We start from the raw sequence: 20,091 nt of genomic DNA, 5'->3' as shown, positions 1-20,091 counted from the left end.
AATGAGCCCCAATAAGTAGTAGATCAGGAAAGAATTGCAAAAATTTGAGTGTCTGAATATCTGTCCCCGAGGTACACATTCTACCTTTAAATTTCAACCTGCCATCCAAACCCTCACCAGTCAAAGTTCAACCTCACTATTTTAAACCACAGAGCTGGACAAAAACTATATTCAAACCAGGGAAATGAGGGTTAACACTGTTTGATGAAGACAGATGTTGCTGAATATACACTGTGATGTTGTGTTGAGAAAGGATTCAGAAATCAATTTTGTCACCTACCATCAAACTTCTCACATTCTTTCTTTTCTCCATCTTCTTCATTCTGCGATGTCTCTCCTTTCTTCTGCTTGGCTGCATCTCGCTCTTCCTTCTTCTTTTTCTTGGCAGCTTTCTCCAAGTCTCTCTTGGCCCTCCTTTGGAATTCAAAAAATGAAAATGAATTCATTAGTGGTGTCTCTGGATAATGTCATAGGTCACCAGTGAGGGGTCAGAGTTCAAAAGGTTAACTTCATGGAGAAAAGCAGGACTTTGCTTACCCTGCATCAAAAAAGTCCATGAGTAACACTGCTAGAAGATTTTGACAGGTCTATGTTGATAGTAAAATATATTTGTTGTGATGGGGATTATCTCAGGAGGCGAGACAGCTGGTTGGAGAAGATCCTATACTTATGGTGTTAATCGGTCTACAAAATGGCATGCTAATGACCCTTTCATTACAAAAATATTACCTATCAGGTCAGTCCAAATCTACCGGCCACATTTGGTATGCAAGCCTCTATTCACATTCCGAATTTCGACGCTTGTGCACTAGGTGCAGTCAACTGATATAAATTAATTCATAAAAGCGCAAATATTGCTCAAAACAGCAATGTTCAATGTCAATACTCACATGAGTTTTGCAGCATTGTTTTGCTTTTGTTCCATGAAATCCTGAACTGAGAATGAGGACATGATCCTGTGACAGAGACCAACCATGATTTGTAACTTGTCAGCCGACTCTAACTCATAATACTCATAGCTTTCCAGTCTCTCTATCAGATCAGGCTCCTGTAAAAGAAATAAAGATTCTGCTTTCAAGACACTTTATATCAGGAAAATATAAAGAACACAAAGCCGTTTTCAAGGAGAAAAAGCAATTTCTCATGTGCTTAGTATGCTAGGAATGTCAGAACCCCAGTGAGCTTTAAATTTTTTCTCACAGTGTATAAATTGATGAATGAAACATTTCTATACCCAATTGCTTGCTTGTCATATCCCTGAGTACTTCTCAATGGCCCAGTGCAAGAGGGACATGCCTACTATGCTTTAACACAGCCATCTTTCTTTGACATGCATATGTACTGGCAAATAAGATGACGCCTAATGACTGTCTTTCACACCTGCCCCCAGCTAGTATGAAACTGATGTTTTTGATCTCGTATAATTGCATTCCATCTCTGCCAATGAGTGTGTGAGATTCTACTATTCTTCAACTATGGAGCACGAAGATTTTTGTCATTCAAAAAAAACAACAAAGATTTTCATATGAGCTGCAAAAATGCACAGGGTTCAATGCATTTGACATTTTATATTGAAACAAATATATTTTATAATGAACATTTTTGGATACTAAAACATGTCCTCTATGGCTGGAGTGAGACCACAGCCTTGTGCAAAGATGAAAAGACAATAAATGTACTCACCACGTCATGCTCTTCAACGATTTCCTCCTCATCACTGTCTTCAGCTCGGTCCTCATCTTCATCATGTGGCCGCAAGCACAACCTGACCAGTTCTGATGATGTGTGCATGTTGACTGGAATATCGGAAACGGCAGCGCCTAATTCTTTGTAATCCTACATGGAGAAAATGAAAATCAATTCTGTCAAACTTGATTGGAACTCTGATAAATGGCATGTTTTACCTTTCTGGGGCTGCTTATTTAAAGACATATAGTTCAGGGGTCAGATTGTCTTGCCAGGAAATTTACTCACTAGATTACAATTTCATTGGAAAACAAAAGGCTGTGACACCTTCATAATCCTCTTACAGACCAGAACAAATTCAATCCCCGGGATCGAATCTCCAACCTTTACGAGAAAAAAACAATAATTTCTTCAGAGGGGTCCCAGCTCTCGATATAAAAGTTGAAATTTTCCACCTCAAATTCCCTGCCACAAGGACTAGTATTTTCTCAAGGAATTATTCAGATACAAATATTCTTTAATTTTAAAAGGGACCCTTATTTTCCCAAATGGGAAGGGTCCCGTCTCTAATGTAAATACAGAAGTTGAATTTTCTTACTCAAATTACCCAGCATGAAGAGTAATGATTTCCTTATAGAATGATTTGAATCCAAACATTCAAAAACCATTTCACTCAACTGGAACTTTCTCTTTCTGTAGTACATTTTCAAATCTTTTTATGGACATAAATTTAGACAATGGTAATATATATTTGAACATTTACAATGTGAAACGGCCAAGTGTTGAAAACTCACCTCAGCTATCCCATCCTGCAACAGTGTTTGAAGAAGAATAACAAGTACTCTGGACAAGTATCCAAAACCTTCTTTACCACTGACTAAGGCTTTCATCAGACACTCTGAAAAATAAAATTAATGATAACTTTTTCAATCAGTCATACATATATGCAGCCTTGGGATTCACTCCGAAAAAGTGAACATGATACTGCTTGATAAAAAACATCATGTGTGTAAAGTTTCACTCATTCTGAAATAAACTTCTACAATATTTTTTCATGTGTGTGAATTCTAAATATTCAAAGGAATTGTTCATTTATTAAAAGTAAAGAGAAATCACTATTGACAAGATAATTTTGCACAAATTATGTATTTGGCACAGTGAGTTCCTTGAGATAAATAAATGTGCCACTGACTCGAAAATTCTAAGAGACTGTAAACTTGCACTCTGCATACTGGTACAGGCTGTTGCCAAGACATTTTTGGACTTTTCTGGTTGACTTGAAGAGTTTGTGAGTTACAGGGTACCCTTCTTATGCATCATTTACATATTTTTGTAAATAAGCTCATATTATATCTACTGTATGAACAAATTGAAAAACTTTGCACACAGTACTACATTAGTAGGTACAGGGATGACAGAAAGAAACTTCTAAAAATTCCTAAGTAAATTAAAGAGTTAATGAGTTACAGAGCACACAGAGATTTGTAACAAAAAATGACTTGTAGAGTTTCCACCAACCTGCAGTGATTGGATAAGGATCATCAGGCATAAGTAATTCAGCATAGCAGCTGATGAATTCTACAACCATGGCTATGTCACCAAACAGTGTGTTTGGCAGTCCTTCCGGCAGCTGCACTAGTTTTGGTATAGGCAATGGTTTCAGGTTTTGTAATTCTTGGTCTTCATAGCGCTGTGGAGAAACCAAAAACACAACTTGTGTTCAGTCTAACTAGGGTGTTCACAGTTACAAGACTGAGCCATGAGTTCTGCAATTTTTCATACATCAGACTGATCCATTATTTTATTTTAATATCATGAAAACATAATAATATAACATTATCAACAAATGCCCATGCTTTACACAAAAATAAACATCTTTTTTCTCATTCGTTGAGAGGTATCTTCCCTAGTCGACACTGACCTTTGCCCTTTCTTGTCTCAGCTTCTTCTCGTCTTGTAGTTTCTTTTGTCTTTCTAACTTTGCCTGTTGCTTTCTCTGCTCTCTCTTCTCCTGCATGGCCTTCTCCCGTTCCTCCGGCGTCATCATTTTCCTGGAAATCAAAGTCAAAGCATTGTGCAAATCAGCAAGTTGTCTCCTCGTCGTTAACGAGAGTAAATCCTACATGTGACACTTGTCATGTCTTCTGCAAAGAAGACTTAATTAAATGTAGATTATGTAACCAACTGAAAAATAATTTGCTTTAACACTATGGCAGAGGAGGATAGAATCTCATCACCTTGGTAACAGTGATCTTTGTAATATGATGTGAGCTTTAAACACAGGAGATTCCCAGCAAAAGGCTACAGCAAAGTGGAACAAGACAGATGACTGCCATAGAAATAGACACAAGTATCTACATATATGGACAGATGCATGAGCAGACAGATTGACATACAGATAGACAGATGTACAGGACAACATTTAGAAGGCAAAAGATGTGTTTACCATCGTATCCTTTCCATTCTGGCTTCAAGTTTCTTCTGTACATCAGTTCTGATATCAACATCCCTAATTGCACTGACTCGTTGCATAGTAAGCTCCCTGACAGCCCGGCTCACCAGGTGTTGATACAAAGTCTTATTGTTGTCCTTTCTGGCCTTCTCAAGCCTATGCAGTACACAGTGAAAAATTACAGAAAGGATAAAATGACCGTAAGTCACACAGTAGGACACACAGACACGAGGCTCCCAGTCAGTAGATTATATTGTATGTCGCACTGTTAGTGGGTAACATAGCAAATTATAGTTGATCTCATGATAAATCTTGACTAAGGTAATAGTCACAAATTAAAGTGTGTATAGCTGCAGTTGATAATTGTGAGGTAGCTTAGAAGTATATAAGACAGACTGTTTGTCAAATGGTAGGTTAAAAAGTACATAGATAGGATACAGTCAGTTTGTCCCAATCAGGTTTCTTTTCCATTGTTCCTTTCACCCTTCTTCCTCTGTACACAGTTGAACCAAACCCCACATTCACACTTTCACCACCATAGTTTGGACTAAACCCATTGTTATCAACGGTGAGTGTCGGCCTGTTCACAGGGAATTGGACAAAAAAACCACTGTGGTCTGATAATGATATCCAGGAGATAATAAGTCAAAGGGCTATAGCTTGTCGCACATCTTTTTTGTTATTTGTTTCATTCACGCACCATCAGTTGCAGCCCTTCTGCATGTATTGGGCAGTGCAAAACGATGCTATCCAGTCCAGAACTTTATATTTTTTGATAGATTTTTTTGTATATTCCAAATCACAAGAGTGAGACTGGAAAGATTTAGAATACTCACTTCTTTGCTATGAGTGGTTGCCTTGGTGACCTGGGAGATTTTGGTGTTTTCATTGGACTTGGCGTTCCTTTCTTTTCCACTTTTAATCCCTTCTTCTTGGCAATATCAAACAATGTGACCTGGATCTGTGACAGTGAGCAACACAAAAATCAATAAAGCAAGGATGTAAAATTAACTACGAATAGGAAGAATTGGTTCAACTAAAAAAGCATCTAAATGAACAAATTTCTGTAATGTTGGTGTTCTGGACTCAAAGGCTTCTTGTTAGAGGTATTGCAGTTGCAGAAAATGAAGGTTTGCTTTTACATGCTTCCATTTTGAAACAAATTGAACAACTGATAAACATTTCAGCTTTACTTTGCTGGCATGATCAAACTTGCAAGTCTAATTAAAATAACAACTGTTGGAATAAATAGATTTCTAGTTTCCCAAAACTTTTTTAGATTTGACAGCAAGCTATAACCACTCCATGTGCATCAACACTGTGTTTAAACATTTTCCTTCTCAACTGCTCAAAATTTTGAAATTCCCTTCCCAATATTTATGCAGAGAGGATTACAAGATGGCCAACCACATTTAATAAATGTATAAAACAAAAGCATAGACAGTTCCCCGTCAATGTCTATGATAAAATGTTACAACATTCTGGTGCATAAAACACCATCTATATTCTTGACTTTACCTTCTTCCTCTTTGGAGTCCCTGAGACACCCTTCTTGGGTGACTTTTTGGTTGGAGTTTTCCTAGGAGACTTGGTACTTTTCTTCTCCTTTGCTGTTCCTTTGCTCTGCTTCTTGCCCTTAGCTTTGCTGTCTTTGTCCTTTTTCTTTTTCATCTTTTGGGCATCTTTACTTTTATGCTTGGGGTCCTTCTTCTTCGGTGATGACCTTGGAGTTGAACTCTTTGATGATCCACTGCCTTTCTTTGGCGAACTGGCATTTGAACCCTGGTCTGATTTTCCTTTTTCCTTGTCGATCATGTTTTTGAAAAATATCAATGGCATGGAGGCAAAGTCTGAATCTGAATCCGAATCTGAGTCTGAATCCGAGTCTGATGATTCCGAACTTGAGCTGATAAGAACCACAGTCTGTTTCTTAGGAGATGAAATATTTTTCTTAGGACTTTTCCCTGGACTTTTCCCAGGAGAACTGAGTTTCTTTACCGAACTCGACAGTAACTTTGGACTGGACTTTTTCTTGGCAGCATCCTTGAGAGTGATAGATTTTTTGTCAGTTTTCTTTGGAGCTTTGTCCTTGGTTTTGGGTTCTGTTTTAGCTTTTTTCGCTGGTTTACCGGCAGCTGACATAGATTTCCTTTTGCCCAGACCTCCATCAGGTGAGACCTGCACAGAAAACAAGTAGCATGTAAATGACACTTGTGTCAGATTGTAATACAGACACCAACTGTAACATACTTTAGGGAAAGTCATCAAATGAAAATCAAGGCATCCATAAAATCACTGTAACACATGTGTGTACCTGCTGACTGACAAACATTTCCAAGATAGGATCAAGTTAAAAGAAATCACCATGTTTATGTATGTCTTTTCAGGACAAGTAAATAAAAGTCAAGTTCATGTGTGTTTCCTAAGGGTCTTCCCATGAACATATGCATTATTATAAAATGTGTTGTATGAGTCTTATTATGCTTTACTGGTCTTCACTAACTTTGTCTCATTGCTACTGTAGAAAGCTGGCTGGAGCTGGAATTATGAAAAACGTTTGAGACTGTACCGGGTATATTTGGCATAGTCACTATTCTAATCATATTTGCACACAATGTTCACATAAAATTTCCATGTACAATCAGTCTCAGTACAATACATATACATTGCACTTCTGTGATAAACAAAATTTTCTGTAACGTTCACATACAAATTTTCAAATGTGTTCATTACAAGAACCAGGTTCACTGCATAAGTACACCACACCACTATGATAATATCAAACTTTCAACATTTTAAACTGAGCAAAAGATTATGTAAAATTACCGAGCAGTGCCCTTACACTTGACTATTAAAGTCATCATGACATTATGATTTTGCAAATGTTTATATCCTATAATACCATGCTGTAAAAGGTTTTTCTGTGTCTCTTCTTCATGAGAATAGAATAAAAAACACAAACACATACTAGCGGGATTTCTATCAGCTGTGCGTGATAACTAATATGATTACAAAACTTACCTTTTTGGGGGCGAGTAAAAATTCAGCAAATTTGCTGGGCAGTGAGTATTTCTTGACCAATGCATCATCAACAATCCATGGGCTGTTTGGGTTAGTTCCTGCACGAACTGCATGAGATCGTATAAATAACTTGATGAGATCTTTGTTTGGGGTTCTGTTCACTCTCCTGATAAAAGAAGAAAAAACACACATCGTTGTTATCTCAGATACAAAAAATCAACACAAGGCACTATCCACATGAAGATGAACTGCCATTAGTATATAAACATATTGACAAATGGTATTCGGGTAAGATCATGCCTTTTGCTTTCTCTTAAGGCTTTGGAAAACCAATATTTGCTGTAACCCAAAACGGCCACTCAGAATATGTTTCATGACACACCTGATCCATTTTCAGCGAAAACAGAAATTTTCCAATATCACTCATCCAAGTGGCAAACAATGTCGTCTTTGTTTCTGGAATGGCCCCATGTATAGATGGTGTTTTTAAACTTGTCAAGATAGGAGTTCTGTACAATGTAACATTTTCCCAATTGTTAACCAGTAACTTGTTCATTACATGCATCAACACATTCCCATTATGGCACATTGATGAATCACACCACAAATTACGGATGATATGTGTCAAATATTAAGTTCAGTTCAGTAGAATAATTTACATAGCTTGGTTTAATTCCTTTTCATATTTTATGACATCATAACACACTGACACAAGTTACAAAACCGATGGAACAAATCTGCTTTCAAATTTGACTTAAACACCTTTATTAACAATCTTTAAAATTTCTAAAATCATCAAAGAATTCCCTCTATCACTCAACGAAAAAACAATCTACATGGAAATGAATCATCAGTCTACAAAAGGTATGCAATCTTCTGTGGAACACAGATTGCCAGAGAGGGCAGTTCAGTAAGACTGCCCTCTGTAGGTCAAATGTGATAAATGTGGAAGTTACTTACTTGAGGTCAGCTGCAGGCACAGAACTGATGATTTTGCCCTCGTTGGATAACTCCACATTGTATTTGTACAGATGCTGTGGGAAGACAAGTCAAAATACATCAGATGCAGAAACCATGTTTGTTTTGTAAATTGGGTCACAAGTGACAAAATGACACTTTTGCTGAGTACATAATGTTGTGCAAAATTTACTTGAGTCCATAATGGTCCAGGAGGGGGTACATTATTGCTTAAATATAAATTTTAATACATTAATGATGCTTGAGAAAAACTCTAAAAAACTAATATGTCTGTATATTGTTTGTCATCCTTTGTCAAATGGAGAGATCTCATAATTATAATCACTCAATAAAAGAGATAATTTCATATTAAAACTCAATAGAAATCTCTCTTCATGTTTGAATGATTTCCAATTCATTTATGTTTCCAAAAATGACTTGTTACTCTTGCACAACCAACATTTGCAAGTTTGCAGATAAACCCACACTTTACTAGAACCACGTCTACAATTTGTTTTTGTGGGAACATGTGGTCAGAAGGAAATACACTTGAGCTGTGTATAAGCAATGGCATCAGGTACTGAAGGTAACAGGTTTGTAACAACCACAGAAATGCAATGGCTTGAAAATAAACAGCCTGTAGCCTTCACTTTTCATACTGTTCACAAGATTCAACTTCAAAAATTCATATTCATTGCAAGATCACAGTATTTTTATTTTACAAATCCAGTGTTCTCCATAGCTTGGAAAAACAGAGTGACAATTTTACATAGCAATACATATTCTATTGTTGTGAAAATGTATTCTTTTGTATTATTATTACCATATGAATAGCTTGCTGGAAAACAGAGGGGGATCCCTTCCTTATAATTACCACAGTTGCAGGCACACAGTCCATGTAGCCGACAATGAGATGCAAATGATATGCGGTTAAGGTCTCCTCAACTAACTTTCAGCTGGTTGTTCACTTTCTACTATTTTTATAGTATTTTATACAAAGGCACAGACTTATTCTACCTGCAACTTAAAACTGATAGTGATTTTGTAGCCCATTCTTGACTATTTTTCATAGTTTTTGGTAGCCGGTAACACACACTTCGTGTTCGTGTCGGTTACATGGACGATCTGCCCAGTTGCATTTCAGATAGGCAATGAGCAGATAGTTTCAAATAAGTAAACCTTACAATTTCATTACAATTGTTCCCTACACAGTTTAGAAGCTAAGGGTGGTTTCATGACTTTTCACCATCATTTCCCTAATGATTAGAGAATGCAGCCGGCAAAATGGCATACTGACCTTGTTGATTTGGTCTTTCTTGGGTGATCCGGTGCCAGATGATGAAGAACCTTCTGTGTTTTCTTTATCACTGGATGGTGAGCTGCAGTTACTTGGCAGCTACGGGGATAGTCAAAAAAGAGAAAATATTGAAGGCCTTCATGAATATTATTTTCTCACAAATCCATTGTGAGAGTGTGGATCTGTTCACAGGGAATTTGGGATGAACAGGTTAAGTGTATGATACAATCTTACACCACAGAAAATGGCAAAATACCCGCAGTACTGTACATGTGAAAAGGTGGCGTCAACTCAAAAGCATTGCAACATAACCAGAATTTCATTATTTTATTGAAACCTAAAGGTTACACAAACACAATACAGATCAATGCATGATGGCAGACGACAGACTGAAGTGCTCTTGCAGGGATGAGGAAACCAACAAGCCTTAGCTCATGGGCTACAGCTGTAGTAGTTTTTGTGGCTGGGCTGGTATTTTTTTCACATCCATTAGGCCAAAGGATTTATGAATTTTCCAGCTGGTGACTAAAATGATAGCTGGTTACAGTAGTTGTCTAATGGATGATGAGCTGATTATCTGCTTTGTCCCCTAGCCTGTAGGCTTTTGATATCTAAAAATGATTTGCTCACCCCTACCTTGAATTGCCTGTTTGAAAAGGTCAGAAGTTCATAATCAACATGCCAAAACCATGAGTTGGCGCCATGGCCATTGAAAAATAAAATTATTCTGTTACAGACAGTGTGCCCTCTAAGCCTATTTGGTGGGCCATGACTCATGAATATTCTCTGTGACACAGAAGATTTTCAATTGAATAGGAAATTATACATTGTGACTCAAGAAAATTTCACAAATTTTTCAATTGACTCAAAAGTTTCCTGAAATCTCTTTTGTTAGAGGGCACACTGGTTATAGACAATGGAAATTTGGATCAAAGTTTGGAGGATATGAAACAAAATCCATCAGTATCTGATGAACCTGACCTCTGAAGGTAGATTTGACAGTAAACCAGTATGACTCAGAAATAGCCTCTGTTTTTTTACACCTTAATTAGCTTTATTGTTTCTCTCAGATAGGATATCAGACACATTGTTTGAAAATGACTCTATGAAACCAATGCACGGCCTTTGAAAATACAAAGGTCAAAGAGAATTATCTTCTAGACAGTTACATAAAATTTTTGTCATCATGGCCGATCTATGACTTTGACCTCTGACCTCTAGAAGCCATTCATTGACATTTGTTCACTTTATTGTTTGGCAATTTTTGAGCAAAGTTGCAGTGACTGTGTCTGAAAAAAATATCAGTTCTTCAACGATGGTTACCGTCTCTTTATCGACACATAAGAAACAGAGAAATGTTGAGTGAAGGTGTATTGATATTTACTGAATGATTCTGACAAATACAGGTCATCTTTTTGCTTGAGGTTGAGTCTGGGAAAATCCGTTTATGTTTTGGGAATCCTCATACCACAGAATTTCTGTTGTCTCTTAATATGATTGCATTGATACACAAAGGAGAAGCCAGGCAGCATGACTTGGGTACCAACTTTAATAGAAAATACTGACAGCAATACACTTGTAGAAACTCTTATATTTGAAGGAATATTTAAACGACTGAAGCATCTGTGGCTTGTGGATTTTTACAATACTAATTTTCAAGTTTAGTTTGATACAAAAGGTTAATAACCCGTCCTCACAAAGAGATGTATTTGTGCATGTTATTACATTTGTGCGAGAAACGTATCGATGGTCCCCGTGGAGTTGAGTACAAGTCATGTATTGGAGTCTCTCGACTTAACCAAAAATATGACTGCCCACTTACAACTTCATCATAACCACTAACATTATGTGTATGATTTTCGAAAAAACACAAACGGACAATTCTATATTCAGTTAGAAATCCTGTGTACAGGAACATGTATTGTCTTAAAAGCTAGCTTTCAGAAAATGGCAATTAAAATGGGAAATCAGAGCATTCATCACCAATTGAAGTTATGTCAACAGGAGTAAAATATATGAAGGCAAGAATAAGACTAGATTATATTTTGTGAAAATATCATGCTAGTAAAAGATAGAACATCAAGGCTTCAAGGTGACCTCTTGCATCAACAAATGAGGTTAAAAAATTTCCTAACATCCTAACAGATTAAAAATGCCCATCTCTTTTGATCATAACGTGAGAAAATCATTTCACTACACCTACTCAAACATTTGAACAGAAACGTACAATGTCACCGGCATTGACTCAATGACAAATAAATTAAATTGATAACACAAAGGACAGAAACCTCAAATTAACAGGCCTCGCCTGTCCGACACAATGCTAATCTCAACCAGTTCAAGGAAATTTGCAAGAAAAACCTTCGAAATCCATAACTTGAACCACATGGTCACGTATATCATGACAAATATTGATCTTCAAAACATCGTGATGACTACTATGTGTAAAGCGAAAGGACAGATGGAAATCCGATAGCACATGGGTACAGACAGCCAAGCAAACACATCAAAACTGAAATGACTGGCAAATATTAAAACTCACATTTTCACAAAAAATTTGTACAACGATTTGGTATATTGAGATAAATTTTTATACAACCATCATTGACTATCTCCACTTGTAATGAGTTTGTATTATTTAAATTTGTGTTAGAAATAGTCATGAACCCTTCAGTTGCCAAGTTCATCAGTCACTATTGTGTGAAATAGGTTGACTCATAACTTGTTTGACAACACTCTAAATTCAAACATAACTGTAAGTTTCAGTGTACGACCTGTCTCACAAGGACATTCACAAAATGGCAATTTTCCTCGACTTGCCCTGATAATAATAGTGTATGTCACAGTGATCTTCTGTGTGACTTTATGTTAATGCCTGCCTTCGGTGACTAGCCCTGAGAAACATAAAAACACTCTGCGGAAATAAATAGATTATGTAAAGCTTCGAGCGTTAGACCTTTGAAAGTGACCGTGCTGACATTTTATGCAAGTATGAAATATTAAAATGTTTTCAAATGAACGGTAGCAGGACAGCAGACATTTATATCCTTGAAAATGTGATATTATGAGTAATACAAGAACAGAGAGTGAGGCTTATGGAAACTATTTCATCTCACAATATCGGATTCTTTTTGTGAAAATTTGCAGACTTAAATTCATGCTAAAATATTTGGCAACAGAATCAGAAGTGGAAACACTTTCAAAGTCAGTGAAAGATATTCTGGTATACCAAATAGTAGTTTGATAATTACACATCACAGTTCCTGAATTATACCTTTTCCTGCCAAGTTTATATTTAACCATTAGGTCAAGTTGGTTAAAACTAGTAAAGCAAAACATGTCCCATATGGTGCATTTTAACAAAGACTCAAAGATTTGAAGGTCCCTGAAGACAGGGATATTGTAAAGATGATTTTTACAAACTAAAGCTGCTATAACATACCAAGCTAAGTGGGTGAAAATACATACGGTTTTGGCTCAATACTGCTTTTGCCGATTTGGCAGATTGGGAAGTGATACTGTCTGGCAGGAAAAGGGATAATACGGATGATTGTAAAAATTGCTGATGTTTAACAAAACTAAAATTCATGGAAACTTGTCCTAAATCTGTTGGTAGGAACATGGCAAATGGCAAGATGTCACTTCTTTGTTAAGACAGTGGCATGAATACGTATTCTTTAAATGGGTGCTATCTTATCATATACCTCCAAATTTGAAAGTGGCTGTTTCTGATACAAGCTTTTCTGATATCTTTCATACTCCATGTTCATGAGACAAGCTTTTCTAACATCCTTTATTTCTCATGTTGATGATATATGATCGGCTCACTTCAATTTTCTATTAACACATGCTAAAGAACCTAAAACAACTTTCACCACCAATGCCATGATAGTGTACACACAGTACTTTTAGAGAGAGCCAAATTATTTGGCCTCAAGTCTGTTGACCCATCAAAGTAATCATGTGAAAAGACTCCACCAATTCTGGTTCTCTGCTAGTATATGGGTTATGATCAAGGCTACGTTTGTTGACCTAGTATTTTGGAGACAAAAGTATGGCACTGTAAAGTCATGCACCTATAGTGTGCCCATGTAAAGAAAATCAAGAAAATTAAGAATACAAAAAATGATACAGAAGTTCCAAAACCATAAAAAGACTCTCTACAGCAAACAACAACAGTTTACATCAACTGATCACCATGTACTAAGCCAATGATAGATTGTTAGCCATTAGCCGATCCCTTGTATTCTTCTGTAAAACACACTAGCAACAGGCGTGAGTGTTTCTGATTTCCAAACTATTCAGGATGATTGGCATTTAAATAAGGTCAAGCGGGTCATAATGACAGCGCCCTCTACAATGATGGAGAGTTAGATTTATGATCCGTAAGTGCATTTCACAACTGGCCACAGAATTTGACATCATTTCTTGGAACATGATTGAACTAATTGGGCTGCATTAAAGTGAAACTGAAATATCATACGTGACTGATCTAACTGTGCAGGAATCTCTACAACTTTGATGCTCATTTCCCTACGTTCCTGTAAATCCAACAATGAGGATGAATGTCGAGAACAGCCGACCTTTCATCCTGTGATGCAACATTTTGCTTTTTTAGACACAGTAGGGAATTTATCAGCGACTGAGCCATGGTGCAGGTTTCGCTGTAAACTCAACTCAATAAACTCATGGCTGTTTCCTTTAAACAAAAGCCACACCCCTTGCTTGTACCCTGACCTGAAAATCCGCCTTCCGCACTGCATAACACTGACACTACAAGGCAGGTAAACCGTGTTGAACCTAGTGTAATTATATTTGCTCTACGTGTCAACAGCCATACACAACTTATTCTTTCATTTGTTGCTATCTGACATCTGGGCATTTCAACAGATAAATGAAATTCTGGCTGCAACACAGAAATACCGATCACCTCGGAGACTCACATGCACTAAAAACAGATGTAATCACAGTGTGTCCATATTAGGGACACTGGACAATATAAGCAAGCATTGACTATCCTGCTATTTTCCCTTCAAATATCATCTTTTCCATGAAAAGGGATATGGTCTCTGTAATCCATTCCCTTTCAGTAGCTAGTTATCAATGGAATAAAACCATCTACTTGGAAAATCTTGAACACCCAGCATTCATGTTGCAAGAAATTAAGCAAAGTTTATGCAAGAGAATTTTGACCGTAATTACACAGCTTTTTCTCCTGAAAAAACAAAAATGGGACTGGTTTTCTGGGGCTGAATGTTAGAAACAGCTTCAAAACTAAAATCTGAGAGCAGAGAGGCAAAGCAGTCAGTAAGTTTTGTGGAATGCCTGTGCACTGAACGACAAAGCCATCCGTTGTCTGTGCACTTTGTTTTCATTGATTCTGCAATATCAAAGAGGTCAGTTGTATTTGTCTGAATCTTGAAATTTGGCAAAAGATGCTATTTACCCGACTCATGGATTGAATATAGAATGGAAAGAAGTGATGGTAGGAATCAAAATACAAATATCAAATACAATTACATGCCAATGAACCAGTAGCTGCCCCTAAAAAATGACAATGTAAGTATAAACAACAGCAAGGCTTCATTTTAAACTCATAGAGTGAATATTATAATCAACAAAATTCTAGGATCAAAATCAATTTGGAGGTTTTCATTACCATATTGGCAGCAAATAACTAGAAACTACACACACACTTTTTCTTCTTTGACCCTACAACCACACACTTCAAGATCCAATTTTTGTCCACAGGTAAATTCTTTTACAACCCAGATCACTATGCTTGCAAATTCATAGATTAACAATTCATGTTATGACATATCAAGTTTCAAAACTTATACACATTTGGAGTCCAAAAAAGACAACCGCTTTCTCATTTTAGCCCAAGTGTGAAGTTAGCGTGTTTAGGATTTAGAAACTGTCGTAGAAATATTGACAGTCTTACAATGTGCCATAATCCTACTACCTGTTTGATTGAAGTACAGAGATTTTTATCATGACATTTTAAACAGTATTTTCTAAGGTCTATTTAGGTCTTTTAGGTCTCTCTTTAATCCTAAAATCATCGCTAAAATGTTATCCAGCACCTACTGATATTGTTTCCATTAAACATCGATACACCCAGCATGAGATGAACTACTACTACACCAAACATCACAAGTTTTAAATGGGAGGTTTAATAGAAAATTATGACTTTTGAATTTATTTTGTGTAGTGACAACCATCTATTTTTTTCACAGACAACCAAAAGCTATTCCGTTATCTAAATTGACCGCCACACAGCTGAACCCTACATGTACAGGCTGTACCAAGAGTCACTTCTACATGCATAAAACAATGAGATATAATTTACTTTAAATGTGAAATCTGATAATCGGGACAGTTTCTCACTGTACATGATAAATTTAATATTGTACGCAACCAAACATGATGGACAAGTCACATTGGAGACTAACCATGTTCTACACACACAAAATTTATGTGGTGTTGTTATACCTTTTTGTGAAGGTTATTATAGTTTATGCAAAGAGTATCTACCTAAATAATGTAGTGTTGAAAAACAAGAAATGCAGAAGAACACATTGACATTTGCAGATTGTAAAAGGTCGCTTTCTTACCTCATCTTCACGTAACTTGAGAACTTTTGCAATTTTTCCCTTCAAGCTGTTCCATGAGAATGCAGAAAGTAAGCAATTATTACCAGACGGAATAAATCATTCAATGCAACATCATCTGAGTAACCACTGAACAAGATCATTTTGTCCTTTCACTTGTTTACAAATCAATGCCTTTTCTCTGACTTACAGGGCTGACTGTTTGAGTTGTGTGAAAATAGATCAAACTGATAGACTTTTCTGAAATAAAAGAGTTGGACACTTTCTATCAAATGTCTCATTTTACAAGCTACAAAGTGCACATATAAAGAAAACATGAACTCCAAGATATTATTTTTTTATTATATCGTAATTGATATGTTTCATTTATATTTCAGTAAAAACATCATGATCATGATAATTCATCTGACTACACATATCATGACTGGAAAAAGTATCCCATCCAATGTGCTATGGTTGTCATTTTGCACTGATCTTGACGTACTGACCTTCAAAAGAGCAACTGTGAACGTGACACAACCAAACCATTGTAAAATTCAAAATGACATTTTTCTAAAGAGACAACTGAGGTCAACATAATAGTCTGCTACCGTCTTTCATATCAAATTATATTTTATGCACAACACCTCTTCATTTAAGGCATATTTTAAGAAATTCACTCACACCATTTTCAATTTCTGAGGTTCAGGAATTGCTCCAAAAAAAATCAAACCTTGTGTCCCAAAGACACCGACAATAATGCTACTACTCACACTTTTCCAGTCACTTTGATGGTTAGTTCTACAGGTTCATCTTCTGCAAAGATTGCATGGACATGTTGATGGGATTTGTCAACCAGATTATCCAATGGAATTGTATCTAGGGTAAACAGGAAAATGAAAATCAGTGTGCAAAGCTGACGATATTTCAAAGCACAGGGTTCTCCACAAGGGGATTTTTGGGGCGGGCCACCCCTTTGTTGTTGGAGCAATCTATGCATATGTTAGTAACCATACAAAAGAATGATTTTCATAGCAATAGAATATGCAAATTTGGCATTGTTATGCAAATGTTCATCCCTCCATTTTTCCAAGCTGTGGAGAACACTGAAGCGTATTCTATATGACGCACTACTGACTCTAGGGTGTGCTTTCTGAATCATGAATTATACGTGAAGACACAGGGCTAACTTTAATTAGGAAATGTCAGGAAATTCAAAAAGTGACTCATAGTCCGAGAATCTAAAGGTGAAACAGTAATGCATATTTAATCACTCACAGCGGTTTCATCATTGCCGACACACTAAACAAAACTTCTGTAACAATTACTTTTATCAAAGGGCATGAAGTATACTATTACCAGAATGAAAGTGCATCTTAAATTATGTCAAAAGTTTTTTTGTTTTTTGGGGGTTTTTTTTAAGACAACTGTCAATGCTAAATTTTGGCATTTACAGAACGGTAGCTTCTAAAACAATGTTTTCATGTGATGTCATCATAAACAGTACCATGTTGTAAGCTTGGTCAATGATCAATAAAGTGTTCATGATTCATAACAGGGGTCACTTTTGTGATGCTACCTCTCACTAACAAATATCTTTGGGAAAGTTGAGTGACGTCTATGGTGCAGTTAATTTTCAATATTTAAGAAGATGACTTTCCACTTTCATCTTGACTTAAAAATTACTAAGTGAATTATAGTAACTTACTGTGATGGACTATTTCCAATATTGGCTTCTCGAAGTACACTGGAAAGAGTTCTTGGAGTTGCCGGTGCGCCCTCTTTTCAGACTGCTGTGCTTCCTTGTAGGTGAGTTCAATTTTACCGGTGCACTGGCAGGTCCACACATTGTCACTGTACAGTTGCAATCGTGACGTGTATTCCCTGGTGGTATCATGAGTCAAGGAAATTGCAAATGGAATCTCTGTCAGATGACCAGGGAACTTAAAATTCAGTTTTGAAGATTCCATATTTTTTTTAGCAAGCAGAAATTCATACTGGGTGGTTCACTGGCCATGTTGTTAGATTTGCCAGTTCATAAGGATATAAATCTCATATAAAAGAAAATATTCAATCACAGAACTTACAGAGATAAATAGAGTACCATATTCCAATAGTGATGTCATTGTCTCTTACAATGATAGGTCATTAACCCCCATATTCCAAAGGTCAGAAAAAACAGGATCAATCATATACAGTAGGGAGAAATCTATAAAGACCAAACACAGTCCCAGGTGGAGGGACTGTGGACCAAACCATTGGAAATAACTGACAGAAACCAGAGCAAAAAACGGTGCTTCCAGAACAAAACTGATACTTAATGAAGGATATAGAAATGTACAATAATCATCACCATAATTACAACAACAATAATACCAATAATAACAACAATAATACCAATAAAATAACAATAATGTGTTATTATTATTATTATTATTATTATTATTATTAAATGTGCATCAAGAACATCATAATCGTACATACAACAGTTGGTTCATATTTGTCTACGCTTTAGATTGAAATGCTCCATACGGCCTAAAATAGTCTCTACATCAGAGATGAAAATGTTCCGCAGTGCAATTGCATACACTGTTTACCTAGGAACATTTACAAATGCATTTGTTTTCCCTATTCTTTTGATATTTAACTGGTGTATCACTATAGTTGACATAATCCTAATTATAACAATTATTTATTATGCAAATATAAATTATCGAGATGTGTTTAGCAACTAAATTTCTTTTTGTTTTGATGAAGTAAGTGCATAACACACAGAGTGAACTCTAAATCTAGTATGCAGAGCACTCATCATGATGTGTCATTGACGCTGAGTAAGCTGTAGCCAGTCCACAACCAACTGCATTGTGCACTAGATTAGTTTTATTAGCTTATTCGCCATCTAATTTTCTCATCTTTATCACTTTGTTGTAATACAAATATACAGAGAATTACAAATAGCAAAATAAATTTTACGTTTTTTGTTCATGTAATCTTAGACGGGATATGCTAGCCGAGTATTATACAAACGTAATCATAGCCAAATGTGCAGTTAATTCTGTGTCAATATTATTAGCAATTTCGAGGGTTTTGACACCTATTACAGACGAATTCAGGCGGTAAAAGAGAATTATTTTTCTCCTGGCCACACGGAATGACGCCGATTAATGGACATACGCATGACGCGAAAGGCTGCGTTATGCGTAAAATATATAAATGGCCGCTGAAGTATGTCTACGCTATACAATTGCCAGCACGCATGTATACGTATAGAAAGACACACAGGCCTATCAATGAACCCACTCAAACATGGCAACCGCCACACTCAACAATAGCGGCTCGTACGCGAATCGACCACTCACTTTTTGGTTTTAAAATAACGGCAATAACGGCGTGATCGGAACTGAATTGAATCATAAAACGGACAACAGGTATCGAAGCAACATCCAACGATAGAGAAACCCGGAAGTGACCGGACGCAAACGTCAAAATTTATCTTCCAAAAATCGCTAGTTTATACCCAAATTCCTTTGTGTGGGTATCTTCCAGTCCGAGAAAAATAGGGAATATTTTGGATATCTACCAATACAGACCGTAAAAGAAAACGTGAAAAAATGAAAAAATGGTTCAACCAAGCCATCATAAGTGGTCAAAATGACAAAATTTGACGAAAAAGTGACCACCGGTGTGGGCGGCCATATTGGATTTCCCCTCTGGGGTCTGATCAAGGATACTCCTTCGACCGAAATTCTTCTTTGGTGAAATCGATCACATAAATCGGCTCGTCTGGCTTCTTGTCCTTAAGTGGCTTTACCAATATGTGGTTTCGACGACCTAGCAACGGCATAATGTTCCAGACCAGCTGCTCTGAAGTCTGAAGAGACGCTGGGTTTGAAAATGGCGGGAATGAAGTGTTGCAAAGGGGAAGATTGGCTGGCTTCGTCACGTGACACCGATGCACACCGGCATTTCAAAAGAATGACAATTGATAGCGAACTTCCAGCAACTGTTTTAGAGAGCGAAAATCTAGTAGTTTAGCTTTACAGCAAAAAGAAGTTAAGTCCTTCCTGTGTACACCGAGATTTAAT

The 20,091-nt window shown here is 36.6% G+C and overlaps 1 protein-coding gene across 1 annotated transcript in view; it reads right to left on the bottom strand.

Moving 5' to 3' along the window:
• LOC139140448 (tyrosine-protein kinase BAZ1B-like) overlaps window positions 1–20,088 on the bottom strand; it is a 31,672-nt gene extending 11,584 nt beyond the window's left edge. The window contains exons 1-16 of the mRNA XM_070709736.1: window positions 19,738–20,088; window positions 17,715–17,890; window positions 16,780–16,885; window positions 16,031–16,076; window positions 9,414–9,512; window positions 8,120–8,193; window positions 7,160–7,325; window positions 5,657–6,316; window positions 4,975–5,099; window positions 4,133–4,294; window positions 3,608–3,737; window positions 3,205–3,376; window positions 2,481–2,584; window positions 1,684–1,836; window positions 891–1,048; window positions 281–414 (exon numbers count right to left, since the gene is read on the bottom strand). Coding sequence (XP_070565837.1) covers window positions 281–414; window positions 891–1,048; window positions 1,684–1,836; window positions 2,481–2,584; window positions 3,205–3,376; window positions 3,608–3,737; window positions 4,133–4,294; window positions 4,975–5,099; window positions 5,657–6,316; window positions 7,160–7,325; window positions 8,120–8,193; window positions 9,414–9,512; window positions 16,031–16,076; window positions 16,780–16,885; window positions 17,715–17,890; window positions 19,738–19,850 — 2,578 coding nt within the window. The 5' untranslated portion in view covers window positions 19,851–20,088. The remainder of the gene's footprint in view (window positions 1–280; window positions 415–890; window positions 1,049–1,683; window positions 1,837–2,480; window positions 2,585–3,204; window positions 3,377–3,607; window positions 3,738–4,132; window positions 4,295–4,974; window positions 5,100–5,656; window positions 6,317–7,159; window positions 7,326–8,119; window positions 8,194–9,413; window positions 9,513–16,030; window positions 16,077–16,779; window positions 16,886–17,714; window positions 17,891–19,737) is intronic.
• Window positions 20,089–20,091: the final 3 nt, after the last annotated feature.

Source organism: Ptychodera flava, chromosome 9 (assembly GCF_041260155.1).
Source record: "Ptychodera flava strain L36383 chromosome 9, AS_Pfla_20210202, whole genome shotgun sequence".
NCBI classification, from domain to species: domain Eukaryota; kingdom Metazoa; phylum Hemichordata; class Enteropneusta; family Ptychoderidae; genus Ptychodera; species Ptychodera flava.
Note: the sequence above shows the minus strand (reverse complement) of the source record. Positions and strands in the feature narration are given on the sequence as shown.